General features: G+C 38.4%; 1 protein-coding gene across 1 annotated transcript; it reads right to left on the bottom strand.

Moving 5' to 3' along the window:
* Nucleotides 1–12,572: 12,572 nt before the first annotated feature.
* GAS2L3 (growth arrest specific 2 like 3) lies at nt 12,573–25,477 on the bottom strand. Its single transcript, XM_050324525.1, has 9 exons — nt 25,357–25,477; nt 23,953–24,000; nt 22,780–22,948; nt 22,263–22,381; nt 20,459–20,600; nt 16,807–16,870; nt 16,003–16,141; nt 14,686–14,793; nt 12,573–13,972 (listed from the first exon to the last, which is right to left on the bottom strand). Exons 2-9 carry the CDS (start codon nt 23,980–23,982, stop codon nt 12,599–12,601), a joined length of 2,145 nt encoding a protein of 714 aa, XP_050180482.1. The 5' UTR covers nt 23,983–24,000; nt 25,357–25,477; the 3' UTR covers nt 12,573–12,598.
* Nucleotides 25,478–26,453: the final 976 nt, after the last annotated feature.

The raw sequence follows: 26,453 nt of genomic DNA, 5'->3' as shown, positions 1-26,453 counted from the left end.
CATTTCCTCTGCTAAAGACCTAAGTCCCATTTATGTATATACTTAAGAAATTTAAAAATGTTATTATTGTGCATACATAAAAATATTATGTGCAACGTGTACTCACATTACACTTGCTGATATGTGAGCAATTTCCTTTGGTTCCTGTCAGGACTACACATGCACATCCAAGGACAGAATTCTGTGTTCAAACACAGAAAAGACACAGCAGACCACATGTTGTACAGCAGAAGGGTATATTCTCACTGCCTAGATTCAGCTGGCTGCATTAGGTGGCTGGTCTTCATGTTTCTCTAATAAGTGAAGAGAGAAAGATCAACTGGAGTAATTTGTAGTAAGATTAAAACTCTGGTCTCTGAATCATTCTTGATAAGAGCTTTATTCTGTGTCTATTAAGTAGAGGTACAGCACAAAGGAAGTAGCTACCTAATTTAGCTGGCTAAATTAGTTTCCTGAAGACATGAACTGTAAACAATGACCCCGTGTATCCATTTTTTTCATTCAGTCTTCTTCCATTTTTTTTTCTGGATTCAATAAGCACTTTAGATTTTATTCTGGAGAGGAAATTCCACAAGTGCTTTTTCCAATTCTGTGGGAAAGAGCAGTACTAGCTTCCGTCATCACAGCTTGTCCTCTACACAAGGGATGCATTAAAATCAGGACAGAGTGTAAATCATAGGCAGATTATGAAGTTCAGACTATTTCAATTCAGCTCAAGGCAAAAATAATAAGGTATTAAGGACAAAGTCTCATTACAGAGCAGTGAGTAGAATGCCTGGGAGAGCCAGAATAGCCACAGGGTTCAAACATTGCAATAGATTTCCTTGTCTTCTTAAGGATTTTGAGACTGCTTCCTGTGGAAGGAGAGAGTGTAAATAGCAGTTTTGGAAATCTCTAAAGAAAATGGCAAGAAAAACTTTTGCTCCGCTTCCACTCAGAAGGATCAGCCTTGATCTTCAGCTGATCACCTCAGACTGATTATCTGTCAGATGACTTCAACTTGATTGAGAACCCTTGCTGAGCTTTTTCATGTTAGTGCAATAAAGCAGACTGTTATGGATGTCCACTTCATCAGTAGTGTGGTTGACAGGATGGATTTTTTGGGGGATTGTCTGTTTAACTACACAAGATGTGGTAGAAGCACTGCAAATCACTGCTATAGACAACATACCATAATAGAGTGATTGGGGAGAGTTTGAGTATACTACATGGGAAACAGATTTCATTTACAAAACAATAATTTATATTTGCACTAGGGAGTGCAACTTCATTTAAAATACCCACTGCAGAAAAAGCTCAAGGGAACAGTAATTACAAACATCTTCCCTGAAAATGCTTAATGCACAGCCTAATGGAGTTACTCTTACTCATGTCTTTGATATCTCACCAAAATGGCAAAATCACTGCCAAAGAAAGTCTCTAAAAGCCATTTACCTCTCTCCAATGTTGGAGCTAAAATCCACTTAAGTTTCCAGCACTGCAGGCAGTGGGAATTATTCTCTGACTTTTTCCCTCCAAGAACTTCTCCCCTCACTGATCTACAGTGGCATGTACAAAACCAGGCATTTTGCTAGATCCCAGGCAGGAACACAGTTCTTTGATCATTATTCCACTTGTGGTTCAGCAGCTTTTTAAGCATTTAACAGGAAAAAGTATTCTGCTAATTTTATTGTAATTCTTTCTTGTCCATGTTCTTACGTGGCATGTTTGCTAGGTGCATTCAATGAAGGCCAAGGCACAGAAGGTCAGACTCTTGCAGTAAGTCTGGAACCTAGATGACTCAAGATGAGAAGTTATTAGCTATCCTCTTTCCCAGTAGTGGGTTAAAAATGTTTAAGGTACTTCTATTGATTTTAAAAATATATGTATTGATAAAACTTATTGGCATTTTAATGATAAGACAAGTAGTTCAAGAAGAGACTGGCTTGCTGCATTCAGCAGCCTATACAGGAAGAAATCTTTAAATGCTTTGACACCAAACAGCACCAAAATGCAGAAGCTTAATGCACAGTGTCTCTTCCCATCAGTAACTGTGATATTCTAGCTGAATAAAAGTTAATCCTATAAACCTTACTTTTTGCTATGGAAGTGGAGAACAAGAGATCAGACTTCACAGCAGCATGAAATTCACTCAGTCCTCTCTATTTAACTAAATTTTCTTATCTAGAAAAAGGAGAACTGTATTCAGAAAACAGCCTTGTTGCAAGTGCTGACAAATGGATAACACAGGGTTTGCTATAGACCTTGACAAAAAATAATTGAGAACATCAATCACAATTGATTTTGAAAATTTCACTGTGTATTAGATGCAAGTTATGAATGTATCTTTCTAATTCAAGCATTCAGTCAACAGGAGTGAAGAGTTAGATGCAGAGTGCCAGCTGCCTGAAATATATAACCTAACACCATCATTCACCAAACAGGTCCTGTGCCAAGAGCCTTGGCACCATAGGTTTCACTTTTGCTTGAAAGTGTGTGCACTCAGAGGCACAAAGGGGCTTTGCATTGCAGTGAGGTTTCCTCATAGAAGATAAAAGAGACTGAAGTACAAATTAAGCCTTTAAAGAGAGACCTCTTTTTTTCTGTGAGCAAAACAGACTCAATAAAGTCTTCCCACTGCTCAGAGTAGAACAGGTCCTTTCCTCAGCTCAGCAACTTTTACCAATTTCCTGTCTTGTACAGACTACACACAGATCTTCACAAGCTCCAACAAGGCTCTGTTGCCTCAAAAGGCCCAGAAGGCTCAGCTATGTCTGCTTCACAATGGCAGACTGACATTTAAGTGTAAAGCAATCTTGCTCAATTGTGAGAGGAATGTAGTGAGCTCCATAAGGTACCTCCCTGGTTTATCAGGCTAAAATGAACAATTTTATAGGTAACAAATGGAGCACCTTGGTTTTTGTTGTCACTGGGTAATGTAGTCTTGCTGGAAATTTTAGACAAATTTGAATGATTTATCTGCTTTTCTGAACCCTCTGCTGACCTCAGCTCATACCCACACACAGACTCTTAATATTTTCACTTCTATCCCAAAACATATATTTCTTCCTGCTATTCCGTCTTCTAGCCCTAAATTACTGAGTCTAGGCAGTTCTCATTGTTTAAAAAAACCAAAATCAGACAACTGTTTTCTAGTTCTTGTTCTAGGATTATCAAGAAAAGAACAGGTACATAAAATAGCTGCTTTCAGCTTAACAAAGCCTCATTTGTTATTACTGACTTGCACCTGTTGAATTGAATGACAAGCATTAGGTTTTTACTCCACTACAGGAGATTGCTCATCAAGGTACAATTTTGCAATTTCTTGAGGTTAGTTTTAGGCAAGAATGGATCCCAGTGGCTGAGCACAGCTGGAGAATTCCTGATGTGTAGGAACAACGCATGAAGACAGAGCACCTGAGCCTTGCTTCCAAAAAGCCTAACAAAACACCACTGCATATCCATCTCCAATTAAAACACTAGGTTGACCTTGCATTGAGAGACATCATTACACCTCATGTTTGTCTTATACTTTATCAACTGCAGAAATCTGTGAAAACTGAGACAGTGTAACAGCACGTGCCCTTGAATTTTTATTAACTGGTATATGCAGACCCAGATTTTAGAGAGCAGTACTTATTCAGCTAAAACCAAATGCTTTATTGCCACAATACCTCTTCATTTGTTTTTACAGATACTGCAATATTTTCCAAAACCCAGATTTCTACTTTGTTTTTAAAAACTCCTTTGTGTTTAGATGTGTGTCAAGTGAAAGGCAAGCTAAGCCAAACACTACCATAATTCATTACCTACTAGAACATCTGGTGATGAGCGTTTCCAAAGAGTATTCCCAGAGAAGCAAAAAGCTGAGCTCAGAACAGCCATGAGCTCACCTGCAAACTTGGCTTTACAGAAATCTTACTCAGTCATTCAGCACCCCTAAGGCAAATCCCTCTTATCCAGCCCATTGGCAGTCACCTAGTCATGAGGTTGTTCTTGGTCAAAAATCTCTTTTCTTTTTGGTTTGTGAGAGATAGACACAGCCTTTCATTTTCCAAGTGTGACAATGTTGCCTGTATCAGGGAGCAGAGCAAAGCATGTGGCTGAGGTGGTTGTAGGCTGCGACTGGTGTTCTGGGAGTGAAGAGGTAAGGTCTGAAAAATGTTGTTTCAGAATTTCAACAAAGCTTTTTGAGACTATAGGTATGACTTCATGACTTATTAATATAATTGCCTTATTGAGAGAGGAGCAAGTAGACCTAAAATAAGTTTATGTGATTTTTTTTTTTTTAAAGCTTTATAAAACACTCTTGAACACAGTTCTTGGAAAACCAATCACGCAGTGCCTCAGTGCACAGTCTCAGCAAGAGCAATATTCTCTTGCGATTTGCAATTTTCCAGGTTTCCACTAGAATGTTCACAAGAAGTTTGTTGACCAAGCTGGTAATCACTGGCTAAGAAGATAAATAATGATTTAAAAAGAGTTAATAATAAAGCATCATCTGTATGTTGTATGCAGTTGCTTATTCTTAATTGTTTCCTTTCTTTCAGCTTTGCCACAGGGACCTCATAGCCCAAACCCATCTGAATAACTCAAATGCTGTCTGAATCTAGCTTAATGTTCCACAAGCACAAGCACCCACTTTTGCTTGATTTGAACAGGAGCTTGTGCCAGTAACACATGGAGTAGAATAGCTAAGTTGGAATGAACCTATACCAATCATCTAGTTCAATGATACTTCCAGTGTGATCCAGAGCTTCTGAAATAGAGATACTGCAGGTTTCATTCTACAGAGCAACATACAAAACTGTCAAATAATATTGAATTTGAACATTATAAGTTTAGGAAATAACAAAACTAAATTGGTCAGAATTGCTTGTAGCTCTTGAACGCAGATCCCTTACATGCATTTAAGATGAGCTGTAACTTCCTGATGACTGGCTCTGCTTCCTTGGGAGTGATAGATGGAGATGAACACATCGAGGCAATACAGGAAAGCTGGATTATTTTCTCATCTCTTGCTTCAGCAAATAATTTCTGTGTCTAGGAGCAAGATTTATATATTCTTCTTTTCTTTCCTTTGTCCCTCCCTGCATGACACCAAACAATTGAAATAAGCCCACCCTTTCACAAAGGGCTACTTCAATTTCTTGTTATGAGTGTCTGACTTAAGCCCATTAGTCAAATTTGCAGTGCTGCTAAGCACTCCCAACTGCAAGTAAAGTCACTTGAAATTTCAAAGTCCTGTATCTCACTAATTACTTTAAACAGTGAAGTTAATTAACTCAGTGGAGTAGATGCTTTAATCTCAGTGACTTTCGGGCTTGACTTTCCTTCCATTTAAGGAGATAAACCTGTTTGACTTTATACCTCAAGAGACACTCAGGTGCTGGTGATGAGATCCTGGAAATACTCATGACAGTGAATCACTACCTTCAGCACAGGGTAGAAAATAAGGCGGGGGGCACACACTGCAGTACAGTAAGAATCCCCAATACTGAACAGCTGCTTGTACAGTCAGAGCTGTCTCTTCCACAGGCTGAGTGACACAACATCCTAATGAAATTGTAGTTTATAATGAAGGGTATGTCAAAATTATAGAATCATAGAATGGTTTGGGTTAGAAGAGATCTTAAAGATCACCTAGTTCCAACCCTCCTGTCACAGGCAGGGAAGCCTTCCACTAGACCAGGTTGCTCAAAGCCCAGTCCAACCTGGCCTTAAACGCTTCCAGGGATGGGGTATCCACAAATCCTCCAGGTGATCCGTTCTAGTGCCTCACCACCCTCATAGTGAAGAATTTCTTCCTAATATCTAATTTAAACCTACCCTCTTTCAGTTTAAAGCCATTGCCCCTTGTCCTAACACTACATGCCCTTCTAAAAGTCCCTCCTCAGCTTTCCTGAAGGCCCTCTTTAGGTACTAGAAGGCTGCTATAAGGTCTCCCCAGAGTCTTCCCTTCTTCAAAAGAGAGCTGTTCCAACCCACTTATCATGTTCATGGCCCTGCTATGGCCTCATTCCAATGGGTCTGTGTCCTTTCCTGAGGCCCCAGAACTGAACACAGTACTCCAGGTACTCCATGCACGCTAGTGAAGCAGTTTGTACTTACCATCTGAATTATATTTTTTTCTAAACTGTAAATGTTTGACTTTACAGTCCTAATATGTTACTTTTACATTCCAATGTAAATGGACTATGACTTAAGGACCCAAGTCTTGGAGGAAACTCATGGATTTTTAAACCGGAAATCACAAAGAAACTTCTCAATATTTTTCTTTAAACAATCAAACCCACCCATAGTCTAGCATAGACATTCCTATGGTCATTTTCACATAGATCACCAAAAACGCTTCTTCATGTATATGTTCGTAAATAATTTGACCTAGCTGAATATCCTATACAGTTAAGGGTGTTTTAAAATCCAGACTACACAACTGTGTACTGACAAAAATCTCCAAAATCTAATGTATTATACAGGAGCTTAATTCCAGGACTATAGACTCAGAGCATGTTTGATTAAACTCATTCTGCTGCTCTTTTCTTTGAATTCAGCAATAAATAACATCAAGGTACTGCAAGGGTCAATGCTGCAGTGTGTACACAATAAAAGTAATTTATTATGGTTTTGTTTCACAGGTGTCTATAGGGTACTGTACTCAGCAAAAATAAAAAAATAAAAATCTGTGAAGAAGCATACTGTTCATCACCATGACACACCACGGTAATTATTTCTGTTCTTCTGGGAATATAGGGAATATAAATTCCAGTACAAGGTACCTTTTGTTACAGCACCCATGCTTCAGAAAAGTAAATAATAATAATGATTATATAAAAGATCAGCAAACTACAAGATTCTGAAACTAAATTTCAACAATTACTTCTATTTTCAAATGCAAGACAGGTAAAGACATATGCTTTAACACTGTAAATATGGATGTAAATGACATTAATATGGTTCTTATGAGATGCCATGGGTGAGTGCTTTGACAAAGACTAATGTATTCTACTTTTCCTGTGTGAATATCCAAGCATGGTCTTTTTTTGAGGAAGCATGCAAGTTTGTCTTTGTTTAGTAGGACCTCAGCTTGGCACAGTACTTTCTGACTCAGCACTAAATACTGATTTTATATCAAAGTTCTGTGCTGCAATCCTACCTCCTAAAAACTCTCAGCACAACTAATCTGTCAATATTTTCTGCCTAGCTACGTTCCTTGGAGAAATGGACAGCTGCTCCCATACTGTAAGTTTTTTCTTCCATCTGGAACATAGTACTTCACTTAAAGGCCGTAATAGCTTTGATTTAGACATCAGTACCTCTCCCCAACTAGAAAGCCATCCACTTCTGCCATTCCCACCAGGTGATATGTCTGCCTGTTTGATGAGTTAATGGGGATTACTGGCTAGCTAGATCTGTACTGTGAGCAGATCTCAGCTCTCAAATATTTTAATGTTTTATTTTTATTTTTTCTTAAGATAGCTGAAAAGTACAAAAGTGGTGAGCTTATTTACATTTCACACAATTTATTTTCTGAAAGTTTATTTTCCAAAGTGATCTTCAATCTTGGTTCTTAAAAAAAGCAAATAATGAAAGGAATGTTTTCAAGAATGTATTTGCCTGAAATGAAATTCTGTCTTACAGAATTAAACATCTCTTGCATTATTTATTGCATGCCAAGTCTAGATTTTTCCAGCTAAAAGTTTCATTTGAATCAAAGAGAAAAGTTTTGCCTGTGGACTTCAAGAGAAGTTAAAAGGTTTACACTGCCAGAATAGCCTCTATAAAACTCATAGATACCAGATGGCCCCAGAGCACTCGCTCACCTAACAAACCGATTTCAGTCTCCCTGTAGGGAAACAGAGAGGAAGCTGTATAGTTTGCTGTTCAAAGTTATGGCTACTCAAAGTTTTACACAGAAAACTGTCTTGAATTTTATAATTTAATGATTTTATCATTTTATCAGTTTTTATGATTAGTATATATAGGTAAGGGTTACGACACTTACCTGAGAGTCTTGGACTGTCTTTGTATTTTATTGACCAGCTGTAACATCATGTCTTAAAAGAAAGCTGCAACTAATATCTCTGCAGAACTTGGTCCTGTAGGAACAAGCATGATGGATGCCAGAATAATGTGAGTAGACAAAGCTGAAGTGGAAGCATAAGTATTTCTACATCAGGCACCAGCATCGGGCTGGCAGGAACTGAAGACATTGGAACAGGCAGAGAAATGCAGATATTAAAAGATTTTTAAAAAAATCAAGTAGGGAAGGGAAAAAAAGTTCATGAGGTGGCTCCAGTGAGAAGACCCAATTCTCTTCTCAAAAAAACTAATTAAGTTTCTGTTATTGATAGCAACGGACACAGAGGTGGCTCTAAAGTTTGTTGACAAGATGTAAGCATGGAAAATATTGGCACACAGGTGCTTTATATTTCAAGTAGAGATGCAAAGAATAAAATTCTCAGAGGTATATCTGAAAATACTTAGGCTCTCTGTCAGCTAGGAACAAATAAAAAGCCCCTTCTTTACAATTAGTCATATTGAAATCAGGATCATAATAAAAAGGTCTTGAACTCCAAACAAAACAATGGATTTGGTGCAGCTATTTATGTTTTTATAACAGCCTGAAATACTATTTATGTGGTGGTAGAGAGAAAACATAAGCCTTCCGAAATAGATTCTCTTACCCTTCCCACAAAAAGACATGAGGACTAAAAACAAGTGTGCACCTAAAAAGGTACATGTATGTTTATTCAAAATAAGTACTCATACAGAAGGACATTGATATGACATGGAGAATTCAGTCAGATTCTTGCTCCAAATTATCTTTCCGTCACAAAAAGTAGCACAAGCTGGAGATTAGACTTGCTATTTGGCAATATAAACATTGCAGAAAGAGCATGTATTTCCATTAGGAGGTACTTTGTTACATCTTATTCTTGGTTCACCTCATGTTACATGACACTTGTAGTGCACAGGTGGAGACTACAACATTCACAGAAGGTGGACCATGCTCAAATATTTTCATAATAAAACCAAACCAAGTCTATCCACGTGCAACAGGGGAATGATCTTTAGATTAGATGAAAAAGGTTTCAACTGTAAAAGCTTATGCTTTTTATTTCATTTTGAACCATAAAAATCAGTCTATTACGTGAAATAATAGATCACAAAGATGAAGCTATCTGCTTCATTTTCTCCGTAGTTCCAAAAGGTAAATAAATGTTGAAATTGCTTTGCATTGAGATCCAAGAGTCTCAGTGTTTAAATTGCTACTAAAAACATTGTAAATGGTTCAAAAAGTATTGTGGGTTGACCTCAGTCAGCAGCCAAGCATCTATATAGCTGCTGCTCCCCTTATCTCTGTCTTCCATCCCCAGCAAGATGAGGGAGAGAAGAGCAGCAAAAGCAAAATTCATTTGCTGAGATAAAGACACTTTAATAAGTGAAGGAAAGATATAAAAAAATAAACCACCAAGTGATGCAAAGGCAATCCCTCACCACCTCCCACAAGCAGACTGATGCCAAGCCAGTTGGCAAACAGCCACCTTGAAAGCCACCCACCCTGCTCCCCCTTCTTTCTCCACCTCTTCCTTCTTTTTATTGTTGAGGTGATGATATATGATACGGAATAGCCCTTTGGCCAGTTCAGGTTGGCTGCCACAACCATGTCACTCCCAATCTCTTGCACACCCCCACCCTACTCTCTGGGCAAGTAGAGCAGGAAAAAGAAAGACTTGATCCTGGCAAGTGCTGTTCAGCAACAGCCAAAACATTGGTGTGTTATCAACACTGGTTTAGCCACAATTCTAAAACATGGCACCATATGGGATGCTATGAAGAAGGCTAACTCCATCTCAGCCAGACTCAGAAAGAAACTCCAACAATTCAGCTATTAATCTGCATGAGATATATCGCATGTAACTCACTATTTGGAAGTCCAAAAATCAAAAGCAAATCATCTACTGTAAAATGCTTTCAGCATATAAAACCATGCACCAAATTTATCAAACCTGATAGCAATCCACTATAGTCAATACCCTTCTTAACACTTATAGTGGTGGCTTTGACCAGTGTACTTATAAAAAAGTAAACCTAAGGCCTTCCCAAACATACAACTTTGTATGTGAGCTTGTGGGACTCATGTCCACATTATCAAAAGCGATCTGTTTTCCTCCTTCAGTTTGCATATTGGCTTTTACTGTTTACTCCCAGCAGGTTGTAAGCAGTATGGTACAGTAGATATGCATAAATAGAATCATAAATAAAATAAAAAAAGCTAACAAGGTGCTCAGAAAGGCAGCTCAGTGACTTTGCCATGGCGCATGAGAACTCAGTTCATGATGTTTGTTTACTGCAGTTTCAGGGAAAAAAAAACACAAACCAATAAAAACTCATAACAACAGAAACTATTTTTCTCCTTTTTAGAAAACTTCCCTGTCTGACCATCCAGAAGCCAATCTGGCAGTCACACCTGCTCCTGCCCATAAGTAGACTGGGAATGGAGAGTAGAAGTGATGGTCTTTGAAAGTCAGCAATGTCTCTTCATAGACCTTCACTGCTTCCCAAAGTTTGCAGGAATGACTGTTCATTAAACACCTAAAACCCCAAACAGTGCTACTCCCAAAGACAGTACTTTTTAGTCTACCGTGAAACTCCCTTCTGTTAAGGGTAAAGATGCTCAGCACCGCAGATGTTTGACACACTGAAAGCCTTCAGAGTTGAGAGTGTAAACAGTGCATAGCTTTCTGGCATTTTAAGAAGTTTACAGGCATTACCCCTTGGGGAAACTGCTTCTCACCTCCAGAGAGTAACAGGGGAGAGTCAGCAAGGTCTCCATAAATAAAACAAAAAAGGCCACCCCACACTTAGAGCGTCCACAAAAATGAACCTATAGCACTCAAAAAAAGTACTTAATGATTCAGTCTTACATGCCAAGGCCACTCCTGCAGAGCAGTAAGACTCTGGCAGCACAGGTCAGTAGTCACAGCTCAGTGTTGCTGCAGCTGCTTTGGGGCTGCAATCCGGGAGCAGCAGCTGGTGTAGGGCCCCAGCCCAGGGGAAAGTGTCCTCCCAGGAACTCAGGAGCATATCTTCATGCAGCAAGAGCTTTCCAGGAAAGCCTGGGCTCACTTATAGTCAGATTTCAGCATGGACTAAACAAATTTATCTGCCCTGTGTTTTAAAGGTAGTATTGCTCATTGAAGAGACCATTTATGAATTTGAGAAGCTAAGGCACAATTAGAGTGAGCAATCAAGGCCACGATCTTCCATGTCCAATTTAACACAGACCAAGAAAGCTCCACTTCCAAGCAAGCTGAAGAAGGCATATGGGGGGCACAGTGAATACTGATAGCATCATCTGTCAAATCTAAACATGAACAGAGATTTCTTTCTTTATAATACATGCAGGTGACCCAAATTTGGATTGTGGGACACCAGTAAACTAAAAACCATTGTTTTGTTTGAGGTATTAGAAATGTTACAACTTGTGCACAGCTCAACTGCTTGCCATAGGCCTTGAAACAGACATGCCAGAACAGAGTCACTCAGGCTCTGCCCTGGGCAGATGTTTCTTGGGCAAACTTCACCCACTGAAAATGAGCAGCAGCCTTAACTCCCCTTTCCTCTCTCCCGCTATCCTAGGTACAGGGGTCAGGACCAGTTTATCACTATGTGGGTATAACCAAAACTGTGTATTCTACACCCTCTATGTCATTTCTGATGGACTGTTAATAATGGATCACTTGCAGCAGCTACCCAGGGCACACCTGAGACCTCAGGCTACAAGCTGGGTGTTAAAGAAACCCTGCAAGGCTTCGGGTGTTCTTTTGTTTTCACACCAATAATTTCAGCTATGATAACTACCCTCTGGAAAGGCATTAACATCTTCACATCCAGCCTGAGGAGTCATCTCTGCTAATGGGCCATACTGGACTGGCATAATAGGCAGCTGCAACACCTAGACTCTAAAAATCAAAGACTCCAAAAATATCCCATGACTCACAGAGTTAAATCACCCACTGTGAAACTCTCCACCCTGGGGAGGTACTCTGCATTCCCACCTGAACTTCAGGGTTTGGGACTTCTGGTACCACTTCTTGTGTCCAGAGGAGGACCAGAACTTCAACAGGACTGCGACTGCCACTCTTGACAAGACTGTGCTCATTACTTCAACAGAACTGCTACCATCATTTATACCCAGAGGTCCATGTGGTGCTGAGGACAGGGGCCAACAAACACTTCTTGTCCCAGGGTGCTGTTTGTTGGGTGTGAAAACCAGTTTTCTCTGTATCATTTAATTTATTGTAATATTTTTTTAGTAAATTGTAACCCTGACTTGTAATCTCTCTTGAGTTGGATTCATTTCTACCACCGGTTTACTTTTAAACCAGCACACCCACCTTTCTTACAGCAGGTCAGGAATATTTTCTATTCCACAGTGCTACATAGCAAGCAAGCTCATTTTTAAATATATCCAAATAGAAGTTTCTAACCACAAAATAAACACAGTTCTTACAGTAACTCATGAAGCAAAATGTAAGTTATACCTAATATTTCAGTTAATTGTAGTGTTATTTAACATTTTTTCCTTGTCCTTATTTTGAACAAAATAAGTTTACTTTCTGGGCTTTTTACTCCCTGTCATAACAAAATAGTGATCATCTTGCCTGCTCTTCATAAGAGGAACTTTTGACACACTAGGTACTCCTTTGTTACATGATTGTTCCTTTGGGAGAGGCTTCTTGGCTGCTGGGGCCAAGCTTTTGTTTGTTTGAAAGTTTTTGGCTGAAGGCTGACCTTTTGTGGAAGGCTGTGCTGACTTTTTGGTCACTGCCACTTTGGCAGAAGTTTGAGGAAGTCGTACAACAGATAAGGGGGTGCGTTCAGGAGCTTTGGATAAAGAGGGCCCAACCGGAGGGGGATTACTGATATTCGCCTGCTTACTGGCAGTTGATGATACATTTTTGCTTGTAGGTATCAATGCAGGTGGTGACTTTGACACTTTGCTAACTGCAAGGGAAGGTGCAGAAGCAGAGAGGACTGAAGCACTTTTCAAATTCCTTGCCAGGTCAGAAGCTGTTTGTGGGGCTTTCTGAGGATGCTGAGACACAGCTCCCAAGACCTGAACAGCCTTTTCAGAAGGAGGTTTTGCAAGGAGCTGCTGAGAATGTGCAAACTTGGCAACAGCACGCAAATTTGTCACGGGTGGCCGAGCAGCCCTTGGAGTGACTGTATTCGCTTTGGTTTTAGTGACAGATACAGGTTTGCATTTAGCAGGGACACGCTTCTGTTTTGAAGCCTTCATTTCAGCAGTCTCAGACAAATGAGACGGCTGTTTTTTGGAGGATGAGAGGGTAGGATGGAGTGCTGGTGCTGGGGAGCCCCGAGGAAGGGCAGATTTCACCTTGGGAGCATCAGGGGACCAAATACGTTTGCGCACTGTTTCGGGGGGAACTGGAGCTGTTCTTGTTCCTGCACATGAAGAACTTTTGCTTACAGGCTGCGAAGGAGCAGAAGCTGGTGAGCTGCATGCAGGAGACTCCAGTTTCTTTGAGACGCCAGCTAATGATTTGAAAGGAGATTGCACACCTGACGCTGAAGACCCTTGCAATTTGGACCTGACTGTTGATGACTTGGCTGTGGAAGATGGGGGCACTGGCACTCTTGGTGATGCCAGGGCAGGGGACTGAGGATGTTTAGATAAAGCCTTCTTGGCACCGGCCCCAGGAGTTAAAACAGGAGTAGGGACTTTTGATGGCTGCTTTTGAAACATATTGACAGCTGACATTGGATTCATAACTGGAGGCTCCTGATTCCTAGCTGATGAGTTAGGGATGCTGTCACTGGTGACCCCTTTCTGAAACGCCAGGATTTTTTGTTCCAGAGTTGCAAACTGAAGCACTCGGCATGGATCGTATTTGAGCAGAAAACCTTGAAGCGTGTCCCAGCCTCCACCAACACGTACCATCACGTGCTTGCCATGTAGCATCTGAGAATGGAGGAAGAGGGGTTGGGAACAGAAGGACAAGAAAAATTTCTGTCTTGTTTTATGCAGCATTAGGTCTTCATCTTACATCACCAGCTATTTAAATTGACTAAAAATAGCACCTCCTTTCTTACAGAGAAACATTTTAAAACAGAGAAATTATGTGATAAAAAAGCTCTGTGCTGCCCAATTATTTTATTAGATAGTTTCTCCTGTAGACAGTCATTATGTGTCTGGAAACAATGGAAGCATCATTACAGAACACATTTTAACCACTCTGTAAGCATCGTCGTCTAGTATACAGAGTTTTGGATACAGGTTTTGTTCAAATTATAGATGCCCCTGTAACACAACCTCTTATGACTGCTGAAGAAAGTACTTAACTATCCTGCAAATTATAAACTCCAAGAGTCCAGGTTTTGAACAATCAATGTTCTTAGGATATTCCATGACATTTTCTTATTTATATTGCAAATAATTGTTGAAATTTTAAAAACACCACAGAAAAGCATTAACTTAGTTTAGTGTGATGGTAAAATTAATAGTTTTAAGATCAAAGTAACTACACCTACTTTAAATAGGTGATTGAATGGCAAGTTGTCCAAGCCCAAATAATTCTGTGATTCTAAAACAACACCATAAAAATGAGGCATTCCACTTAAAAGCATTTCTCTCCTCAATATAAATATAAATTGGAGTTCTGAAAAACTACTTACTCTTATGAAGAGTATTTTATCTCCCAGTCTATAACGTCCCTCTGATAAGTATTCAATTGAAAACCGATGGGAACAACTGCAGGGAGGATCTTCTGCTATATGTTTTACCTAGTTATTAAAATTGAAAGCATTTGTTAGTATTTTGAAAGAAGCATGTGTTTAATAGTCTGTTGAAACATTTAATACAGGAAAAGATACCAATATCTCCAGCCCATAATATAAGAAAATACTACAATTCTAATCCTTCATAAGAAAATCTCCGCTACATATAGATGCAAAATGTAGGATAAAAAATTGAAAGAAAGAACAAATTGTATGTACAGACAAACATTTTGAGTTGTTCAATCCAATTTTTATGATTTTTTTCAATTCTCCATTGTTTCTACTTCTGGTTTGAAGACAAGTCTATGATTCTATGCATAGTAAACTCATTTCTAACCACGACCTTGTAAAGACACTGTTATGGTCTCTAGAAATGCCTGGGTCTCTCCTGTGGCCAAATCCACTGCTGCACCTGGCCCAGAGCTACTTCAGCATTCTCCCTAAATTTTTTGTTAGGTTTTTAAAAGTTAATCTTGTATGAGACAACCAAGAAGGAAACCACTGAAAAAAAGAAAAGGTAGTCCCCAAATATGTGCTGGGTTAGAGAACATGCGTCTCTTAGAGCCATTTAGAAATGCAACAAATTGGAAGGTCAAGACTATTGCCAAGAAGAAAAAATAGAAAGAGTTTTGAGAGAGAGCAAGGACCTGGTGGCTGACATTCCCAGAGAAACAAAATTTCTACATTACTACACAGAAGACCTTTAAAACAAATGAATTTTAAAGACTCAGCATGCGTTTTTAAACAAATAGAAAAATTATTCATAATTTCTTTTGGACAAATTCACAAGTTGTTGTGAGTTTCATCAAAGCCTACTTTAACATTTGATGAAGTTTTAGGAAAACATCAAATTGAAGAGAAACATTCATTGCAGTCATAGGATTTTGGCACACCAGAAAAACTGAATGTATTTCTTACAGTCAAAGAAGCAATGAAAATGGAGAAGGGGGAAAGTGAGTTATATGCACTGAGACATTTACTCCAATACATTTAGAACAGCATTTTCTTTACAAAACAAACAACAACAACAAAAAAACAACACCAAAACAAAACCAAAAAAAACCATCAAAAATATAAAAAGAGGTGCATACCTTTCTGTTTTGTGTTTAAAGAGGTTAACAGATTAAAATCAGCTGATGCTTACTGAGCCAGATCGTACAAGTATGAAACTTAAGAGCTTGATTTGAAGCCCACACCACACTAAGTAGTACTTACTGCCTCGTGTAGCTCCCCATGGTGACAACACGACTTTGCTGTGCTAACTGGTGATGGTGGCCCAGAGGTCATCAGCAGGGTTTCTTCTAGCTCAATTTCCTTCTCTAGTTTTACGAGTACAGGAGGTTCAACTCCATACCTCAAATACCAAAGCAGAGAGTTTAATTGCTAATTTACTAAAGAAAACAAGAGAAACTGATATTAACAAATTTGCAAAATTATAAGTGGTTTGACTGACTCAGCACAGCACTAAATCAGTCAGAGGGATAACTGTCTTGATAATCCAAAGAGAAGGAGCACAAGTCTTCCCTAAGGTGGTCTTGGTGTTACCAGAGAATGAAGTAAAAATACTGTGAAAATTACATCATTTAGGTCACATCCAATTTAGATAAACTATCTTAAAGCTTCCCGCTCTGCACTAGAAATAAATCAAAAGTCTAAATGTAGAGAACAAAGAGACACCTGTTGAAAAGATGAAAAATTAAACCCCTTAAAACAATATTTAATGTTCAGTGAGTTCTTCCAAGAGGTACACATATCTATAAGCTGAATGTATAATTTAAACACTCAGCTATAAAAGGCAGCATGGAACAGCACCTCTCCATGAAAAGAGTCAGATAATTATTTGGAAAAAATATTCGTACTGTATGATGGTCCTAGGAAAGCCACTCATTACTTTTTGTGCAGAATTATCATCCACTGCATTGCACTTAATGACCACAGATTGTCTTAACTTTGTCTTAGCTTTTACTTAGTAAGATGTATTCTTCAATTTCTTGTTAAGATTATGTGCAAATCACATACTTGGATACAATGCGTCCGATTTCCAACAGACAAAGATACACTTGTCTTGGATCCTTGTGTAAAACTAAAAAGGAAGAGAATAAAGAAGAGTTACAATTCATGTTTATTGCAGCAAGCCCTATGCAATTAGGTACAGAGAAGAGAAGGTATAGATGCCTACAAATTTCCCATTTTACCAAAGGGCAAGTTACATTATCATTGACAAAGCACTATATGCTTTTCAACTCTAATTTTCTATTCCATAAAGTCTTGGCGTTCCTGAAATCGAACTCTTCCTTCTAGGAGAATTATGTTTTATTTGGTTTCGTGATCTTTCTTCATGAGAACAGGCAAGAAGGAGATCTGAGAGCTTTCCCTACCCCCAAAGACATTATCGTAGTCTTAAAAATGAAAAGCATTTAACAATTGCAAATAGGAAAATAAACCCTTCTGTTCATTCTCATGCACACAGACACAGATAGGCATAGGAAGATACACTGCAAAGGACCTAGCTAACAAGTGGTTGGCTACACAGCAGCCAGTCAGCCTAAGTGGTTTAGCCCCTTGGCTGTGAAAGAATAATCTGGGTGACTGTTACCATTTCAGTAAGCAACAGATCTTTTTTCTTATCACTTCAAATGTTCCAGGTGCCAGCAGGGTCCATCCATATGGCAGGTTCATCCAAGTTCCACTAGAAGATACCACTTTGTCAGTGGCAGCTCCCGTATCCCTTTCTATACCCTCATCATTTTACCCCCTCCCAATCAGCCCAAACCTCCTGCCCCATCCACCAAGAGGTTTTCTTCAGAGTTTGGTATCTTTATGAGGCTGTATCCGAACAGGATGGTCAAAACCCTGAGCATAAGAAGGAGGTGAGAACAATGGTGGTTTAAGAGACAAACACTCAGATTCAAACATAGGATACTAGCTGTGATTGCAGAGAAGCAGCAACACGCTTTCAGATATGTTAGTAGCACAGTTTTGCACAAGGCTTTGCTTTTCAAAGACTTGCCCACGGTACCTCAGCTAGTGCCCAAAGCAGAGGCTGCTTCACACCCCGCAATTCAGAGCAGCTCTAGCAGCTACATGCACTGATCATGTAGGCACACTAAGTGATGATCAGGAGAGCTAAAGAATGAGATGCAAGAGTGATAGGTAAACAATGTGAACGTGACTATGGCAAGTCTGGGTTTTCTTAACAACTTTGAAATGGAAACATTGAGTTATTTCTACTGCTGCACTGAAGAATGGAAGAGGTAGAAGGAAAACAATGTCTGTTTTGGTTTATTGAAACTTCCATCTTTAGGTGTAAGGAAAGAGAAACAAGGCCATGAACAGAGAAATAAAATAATTTAAAACCTTTCGCACAGGTAACTACTTCCTCCTCTGTTCCCTGACAAGCCTCAAAACTGAAATTCTTTCAACATGTTCTAAGAACAGTTGTATGAATGTTTTAGGAAGCAGACAATCCCTGTGCTTTCTTAACTAACTAGGAATACTGCCTAATAACTCAAAAGTCAAAGACTGGGAGAAAGGTCATTCAACTTGCCTCAACCCACACACCGCACCATTCTTTCCCCCACTACCATCAAGTACAAGGAACCAGATAAGCTGTAGAACGTTTATATGAAAAAGTCTGACTTTCTTCACACCATGTAGTAACAATATTCAGTGGAAACTGGAAATTCCTTCTGAAGAAAAACCTGAGCCAGCTCTTTATTTACAGATGAAATCTGACATCTTTCTGATGTTTAATTTGATATTTAAAATTGCTTTGATTTAAATAACACTGAAGTGTTTCCTAAAGTATATGCTGAGTATGAAGTCAGATTTTCTTGTTTACACCAACTAATCCAGTTTGTAAGTCTGCTTTTTAAAAGATCTGATTATGAAGGGTAAATCTAGATTAGAAAGTTGACACAGCCCTAATTTAAAAGTTACTAGAGGTCATCTAATATCTTTTCTCTGAGTGTGTTTGTGTTTGCCAGAAGTGTTTTAGTTTGCCTGAATCCAAAAGAGAAAAATCCAAGTACACCCCTAGCAGAGATCAAGATACTTATTTTGGCTTGATGTCAAAGGGCATCCCATAATGTCTACTCTTACTCTCTGCTGTATCAAGACCCTCTTAATTTATTTCCCTCATAGTCATCTACACTTTCAGGAGGTGTTGCCACGTGTATCTGATGGGAAAAAGACAACTGTTAAATTATCCTTCCCCTATTTCATTTATAAAGAATGGCTTGGAGGTCTGATGGAAAACATCAGTGGAAAGAATGTTTCAAGAAGGCTGCAAGTCTGCTCATTTCAACTGCCAAAAAGGCTCACAGAAGATATTTATGCCATAAAGCAAGCTTGTGTCAGGAGTTACAATCAGACTTCAAAACACTTATTTGCTATGAGTGAAAGCCACAGCACTAGGAAATCCTGTCTGGTTATCTCAGGAAGGCTAAACAGGTTCCAGTCACCCATCCACTTACACAACCTAAGATGTTTAAGCAATACAATTCATACAAGGAACTATCAAAAAAATTATTAAAACTAATTTTCTTATAGCTCAGTTCTACTCACCTGTTTTTCGTGGCACTGAAAAAGGATACACTCACTAGACTAGTTAATCAGAATAAGACAGATGCAAATGATGGTGTTTTCTCAACTATTTTGAAAGATGATTTATTCAGTGGAAAAGGCACCGGCAGTCCAACAAGCATGTAAACGGTATTAATTGGCACAAAGATTTTGAGAAGATCCAGTGAATATTGTGAAAAATTCATTTGATTACTGAAAACAAACATACTTTTCATTCTTTTTTTGTTATTCTGCTGACAGGCAGATATTTTGATTATTTAAAAAAAAGAACAAAAAAAAACAAACAAAAAAGTATTGGCTTGCCACAGAAAGTTTTGGATTAATTAATTTTACTGATATAATAGCTTGTAGAAGAACATTTCTTTACTTATCATGTGATAGAAGTATAGTTCCTCTTAATAAGCAGTTAAAAAAATTATTTCCTCTGTAAGTATCAGTCTAGAAGCTGTTTGTTATAAGGGACCAACTGTGCACTGGGGCAAGCATACACGTAGTTGGCAATATTTAGTTTTATAACTCTCTTATTAGATGAGAAAACACAAATGGTTTAGGGGCATGTCAAGTAGGTCCTGAAGTAAAATGTTAATTGCTAACAGACTGTTGCCACTTCAGGCACAATGCCCTAATGCAGTTATCAAATTTAGCTGTCATGAATGCGTGATTCTCAGGGATTCCTTCAACAAGAATGAGCTCTAATACTGAATAAAGGATCTTATTGTGAGTTGACTCCATGGCCCTGTGGTCTTCCCACACAGGGAAAGCAAAACCACAGTTTTCTCCTCTGTTTCTCAGTGGTTCTTTTTACTGAAGGACAACATGCAAGTTTGTTGCACAGCTGTCAGCCCTCGCTTCATCCCACACAGCAACTTTGGAAAAGCATCATGCAAGTTAGAGCAGTCACTGAACTAATTTTTCAAGGCTTTTACTTGGACACTGCCTTAAAATAAAAAAAAAAAAGCATTAGTATCTTGCACAAGACGGGAACAGTCAAGAGAAGAGGTTCAAAAGACCATACACAAGGGATCTCCCTCACCAGGTAGTTATCCACATACAGAGTGAAGTAAATCTTACAAAAAGATAGATTTACCTAAACCTTCAGATTCAAACAGATAAGTCTCCTCAACTCCAATGGCCCTACACCAGTTAAGAAAGTTGGCTGTATTATCTCTGGCAAAAAAAGATCCTGATGGAGCATCCTTCTTACATGGAACTTTTCTCATAGGAAAATTCTGGCAAGGGAAGAAAACAAAAAGTACATTGTGCACATCAACATTGCCAACAGATTTCAAAGCATAGTTTCAAAGGAAACTATACCCTAAATTCAGAGTACAGAAACAGTTGTAACTATTTTGTGCTCAACCCACTATGTAATCTATCAAAAAAGTTACACTAATATAGAAGGCATTCTATCTTATCATTGTGAACAGTCACTGAGTGAAAAATCCTTAGCTCTGCAGCTTCTCACAAAGCTATCCATATAGTTGCTTCCCCATTTCCCTACATGCTGGGGTAGAAGTCTCATTGATAGTTTCACAGGTCTGGATAATTATTCCCCTTTCTCACGCTCAAGTTTACAGTAGTAGAATAAGCATAAGAGAATGTCAAATCAACTAACTATACTTAGCTGAAAGATTTCAACATTTTGGAGCCTGTTCTAGAAAGTAAAAGGAATCATAAGGGATCAAGGAGCAGTTTCCTTTAAAGCAATTCAGTACTTACTTGTTTTTAAATTGGTATCTTCAAAACTAAAAAAGAAGTTCAAAGATACACAAGTTGTACATTTCATCCTCCTTAAAAAGGTCTAAGGATTTGCTGGGGATCTGGCTTACACTGTGAAATCCATAAAAGTGTGGAAATGCATTGTTGTGTTTAGCAACAGAACCACAGGAATCATTAATATTGTGGATAACTTGCATATTTCTTGTAGACAGAGTAAGGGAGCACTGGGACAGGCTGCCCAGGGAAGCAGTTGAGTCACCAACCCTGGAGGTGTTTAAGAGATGTAGCACTTAGGGACATGGTTTCATGGTGGACTTGGCAGTGGTAGGTTAGCAGTTGAACTTGATGATCTTAAAGGTCTTTTCCAACCTAAAAGATGTTATAATTCTAGGATTTACAGCATCCTTATAGCTCTTGTATAAATACTATTTGGCATCTTAAGTCTGCTGTCTTGTGCCCCACAATTAATAATAATTTTAATATTAGTAATTATATTGCTTACTTGTAAATATCCATTATTTAAAACTATTGTTTTACTAGATAAAACTGTAGAAGTTAAACATTTTTAAAAAATCTACTGTTTAACAAATGCAAGCATTGCTTTAGCTATACAGGGTACTTGTACATTCAACAAATGTTACCTTGATCAGTTTTACATGACTTTGTATTTTAAGTGACAGAGAGTTGCTTGAGGTTCGCATTTCAACTGAGCATTGCTTCTCAACAGAAACACCAAAGCCCATCTTCAGGTACATCAGTTTGGATATTTTTATGGCTGACCTGTACACTAGAGTACAGCTGCCTCTTTCTGGCATGAAACATACTACCAAGTGCCAACATACATCTCATTATCAACCCACTCTGATGTCAGGAAACAAACTCCAGAACTGGACTAAATCTTCCTTAGGCAAGACTTCTACTGAAATAAAACTAAAATCCTACCAAGAACCTTAGGACTTGATTAACAAAGCAAGAAGGTAATTCGTTGCACGAGGCCAGTTTATCCATTTACAAAAACACATTATTGTTAATCAGTCTCTGGGCACAGCGGGTACAGAACATTACTTTGGGAAGCCTCATTCACCTGATTTCCTTTTAATGACATCTACTTACTTAACTACTTACAATTGAAGAGTTTATATATGTATTTTAAAAATCATGATATGACTCACCCTTAAGTTATTTGAGCTACAACACTTTTTAATTGAGTTTTGAAGAACACCAACCAACTGGCAGAGTAATACCCCATTATCAAGTTCTTCTAGCAGTTGTTCTGCTTTGACTTCCGTTTCTTTGGAAAAAAAAAAAAGAAGGTCAATATTAGAATTGCTCTACAGAAGATGAAGAAGTTTCATATGAACTTAGAGACAACCCAAACAGCATTCCAGTGTTAAAGACTGAAAATTGTAGAAATATATAAGTAAACTAAAATGAAATATCCCTTTAATTACATTTTAATAAGTAATAAAATTCAGAAATATAAATTAGAATTATTAATTATCCTACCTCTAAGAGGTGGCAGCTAATAAAACCTGAAATCAAAGCATGCATTTTAATGCAATTCTCCCAGCCATTCAGACTCAAATACACCACATCTTAATAGCAGTATAGATATTACGTGCCAGCATTGACTGGAATATTAGAAAGTGCTTTGAAGTTCATTAGACAGTGATTTATTTTTAACCTCACCCAGCAAGCCAGACAGCCAAATGGACAGATCTTCTTGCATAGGCACCAAAGTTGCTTCATGGCGCACAGATATCCACTGGTCATACAGGCACACATCCGCCAAACCCGGCCCGTGTCTGGGAGTCAGAGGACTTCGGGGACTTAAGGGAAGGTCATCTCCAAACCACACCTGCAGAGGATTTCAGTAAGCTGAAGACAGAAAGCTCTAATACTTGCAGTCAGATGACAAAAAGTCACAGTTCTGAATTACGCTGAAGAACTATTATTCCAAGTGTTCATTTCCCCTCGGACAGATACACCAAACCAACACACCACCAAGCGGATGGTGAAGCTCTCATTAGTAACTACTGTGTCAAAATACTACTACATTCATTCTCTTGACTTCTTTTGATTTAAAATTACACACTTTCTTGAATAGTTAATAAGGAAAACATGCATTAAATATGTGCTGGGTTTTTTTCCTGAGCATATTTTAAGTCATGAAATCTGCAGTTTATCATATAATTTACTACAGACTGCTCATTTCTCTAATCAAATCTTTCAGGGGCATTTTGTGCTTAAATCATTAAAAATTATGACATTAAAAGAGGAAGTATATTCACATACAAGAACATAACACATTTCTTTAACATGAATCCTTAGCATTTCTCTTCAGGACTGTATATTTTCAAAATGACAGATAACTTACATTTTAAGAAAAGGACCATATGGAAATTCTGTGTACAAAATTCCCAAAGACAGAGTCCTTCTGGTACTCTTAACTACCTTCCTTCAGTTCAGTGTGTGGAAAAAATACATTTATTTATTTATACTTAAGTGATTAACTAAAATTTTTTAAATATATAAGGTTTTAAAAACTATAAGGTTTTAAAAAACACTTCTTAATCACCAAACGTGTTTCAATAATCTCAGTCTCTGACTTCAAAATCTTCTTAGGTAACAGCACTAAGAAGTGAAAGGGTCACCTGATAGTAATGGTGAGTTATCCATTTTGTTACATTAATCTACTTGCAAAATGGGAAAATTATTACTTTTTTTTTTTTTTTAATTAGAGGTAACTCTGGGGAGTCTGGTATTTCATCTGCTTCAGGGTAGATCTTTGCATTAAAAAAAAAACAAACACAAAGGTGTTATACAGGTATACAAGATTGAAACACTTGAAAAGACATTTACCTGAACTGCATTCTGCATGGTCACCTGCATTTACATTAGTTTCTCCCCCTGGAGAAAGAGAAGAGATTTTTGATACATTTTTTCCTGTTTTCATGAAAATCCCAAGAAAAACTCACCAGTACTGTTTTGGAAAAATAAGAATGAGTCTAATCAAGAAAGGAAGGGGAAAAAGAGAAGAATCTTAGGGACAGAAGTTTTAATCCAGTATTCGGCCAACTTTAGTTCTCTGCCCTGAAATAAAGAGGCAATTATTACAGCACAAAGTAGTAACTGCCTTTGTATGCATCAACACTACGCCAAAGTAGGCATGATTTTAAGGAGCTGTATGGCATTTATTTTGCCCAAATATAATACAAATACTTGAAACCATTCTTGTATTTAACAACACTGGCATGCATCTTTTTCTTCTAAGTTATCACAACTATTTCTTGTACGTGTGTGTAGGCAGATACATGCATCCTAACTTTACATTAAATACTCAGAAGATTATGAAAATCTTAAAGCAAGGAAATAATTTTGAAGAATAACATTTTTTTCTTACAGAATCATAGAATGGTTTGGGTTGAAAGGGACCTTAAAGATCACCTAGCTGTTACACAAATACATGAGAGAAATCAATATTTTTATTAAATTTTGTTGGAATTCTGACTTCCCAGGCAGCATGCATACACCTAAGTTTTCAACAGAATGCTGAAAACTATTGCAGCAACATAGTTATCAGGAAAATTCCCTGGCAAAACAAACCTTAAGGAAAGTTTTAGAGGCAACCTAGTCAACACTTTCTCTCCTGAAGCAAACACAGTATTTTCCAGAACTGCTTTTAATCATGGGAATATCCAGCACAAGCTCTACACTGGGTTGAGGATTAGTAAGTCTCTCTATGGAGGCTCCAGGTCTAGAGATGTGCAGCATTACCAGGTTACCTAGATACACACGTACCAGAAGGTGTTTCTCCATCACAGTTCTCCACAGTGGTACCAGGGGGCATTACAACATCAAAAACTACCTATCTGTGTCTTGCAGCCAAAGATAACTTTCTTACTCTCTTACTTAATAGGTGCAATAAAGCATCTTACTGATTAAACTGAAAATCAGACTGAAGACACTATCAGATGTTTTTAACTCATCTGCTTTTCTTTGAAAATAAGTAACTTTCCTCTCCTGTCCCAGATGTTTAAGCTTTGTATGTAGATGGTATTGTTCTCTCCTGCTGCACAACCTGGCCTTCCTATGACAAAAGGCTGAATAGCCCATCACAGAAAACACAATTCTTGTAAAAATTCTCCCTCTTCATCCTACACAGAAAGCAGAACAATGTCATTCCCTTCCCCTTTTTTCCTCCCACTGCCTTAAACCCCGCACACTACATCAGACCACGTGTATCAGCCATTTCAAACAACTTACCTCTATGACTAGCAAACAACCAACCAGTTTGTTTTCAGGCTGAAGCCACTTCCCTGTAGCACAACTGCTAGCACTTCTCAGACTTTATCAGACACTCCAAGTGGTATCTTTCCCCTTCCTTTTATTTCTAGGGAAAAAAAAAAAAGATATCCTCTCCTTTCCTTGATGTCATTTTTCCTTCTATGAATGAACAAGGGAAGGGCAGGGTATGTACCAAGCATTACTAATGAGCATGTTATGCTTCCCAGAGCTTTGTCCAGAGGAATACATTTTCCTTTGGCATAAGAAAGCTATTGTCCCAAGAGAAGCTCAGAAAGAGGCTTCATTGATTAAAAAAATAAATAAAACAACAGCAGACCAGCCAGTAGAGATGTTGGTCTCATTAAAATAAGGAGCTCCATATAGGCTAACAAGAGCTCCGGCATATTAACTGCCAAGGGAAAACAAAAGGCAGCCTAATTCACAGGGAGAACTCAAAACATGAACAAAGCAAAATATTCACACAGCAGCTATCACAAGAATTCTCAGCATCTGCAGTTTTGTGGCATGCCTAACAAAAGCTGGTCTTACAAAAAAGAAGGAAAAAAGAGGAGATTGAGGAAAACTGTGGCACTTGAACTTCAAGGGCCTGTTCTTCTAAATCAAGTTATTTTGTAAACCCATATGCCAAAGGGTTCTCTAGAAAGTGAAACAGCTTCACTTATTATCAGGGCATCTGAATAACACTTAACAAAAAAACCCTCTGATGATACAGACTACCCTGCGTGAATTTTGAGTTGAAAAGGTAATATAGTAACAATTACCCATTTTCAGATCCCAAACAGTTTAGTTCTGAGATTGCAGAGAATATGGATTAAAATAGGCTTACCACTTACTGGGAGAGGCATATGATGAGAAGACCCAGACGTCTGCCACCTTCAAGTAGTCAGCCTGCAAAGGTGCAGAAGGTGCTCTGGTGAGGTGAATGTTGCAGTACCAGGCAGAGTCATAACCAAGTCTGACTTCTTCTAAAACCAGTTGGGTTCCCTGCATCAAAAAGCTGTACATAATGAAGTAAGTATTTGATACTGAAGTCTGGCAGTTCCAGCTAGAACTGT

Source organism: Myiozetetes cayanensis, unplaced genomic scaffold (genome assembly GCF_022539395.1).
Source record: "Myiozetetes cayanensis isolate MyiCay16 unplaced genomic scaffold, myiCay2020 scf3, whole genome shotgun sequence".
NCBI classification, from domain to species: Eukaryota; Metazoa; Chordata; class Aves; order Passeriformes; family Tyrannidae; genus Myiozetetes; species Myiozetetes cayanensis.
The sequence above is the reverse complement of the archived record's forward strand: the minus strand, read 5'-3'. Positions and strand labels throughout refer to the sequence as shown.

Coding starts and splice junctions, on each gene's coding strand:
- GAS2L3 (XM_050324525.1), bottom strand. CDS start 23,982: ATGCAGGTGACCATGCAGAATGCAGTTCAG. Junction 22,382..22,779: donor TTGGCTGTCTGGCTTGCTGG/GTGAGGTTAAAA, acceptor TTTTTTCCAAAG/AAACGGAAGTCAAAGCAGAA. Junction 13,973..14,685: donor ATAAAATACTCTTCATAAGA/GTAAGTAGTTTT, acceptor CTCCATTCTCAG/ATGCTACATGGCAAGCACGT.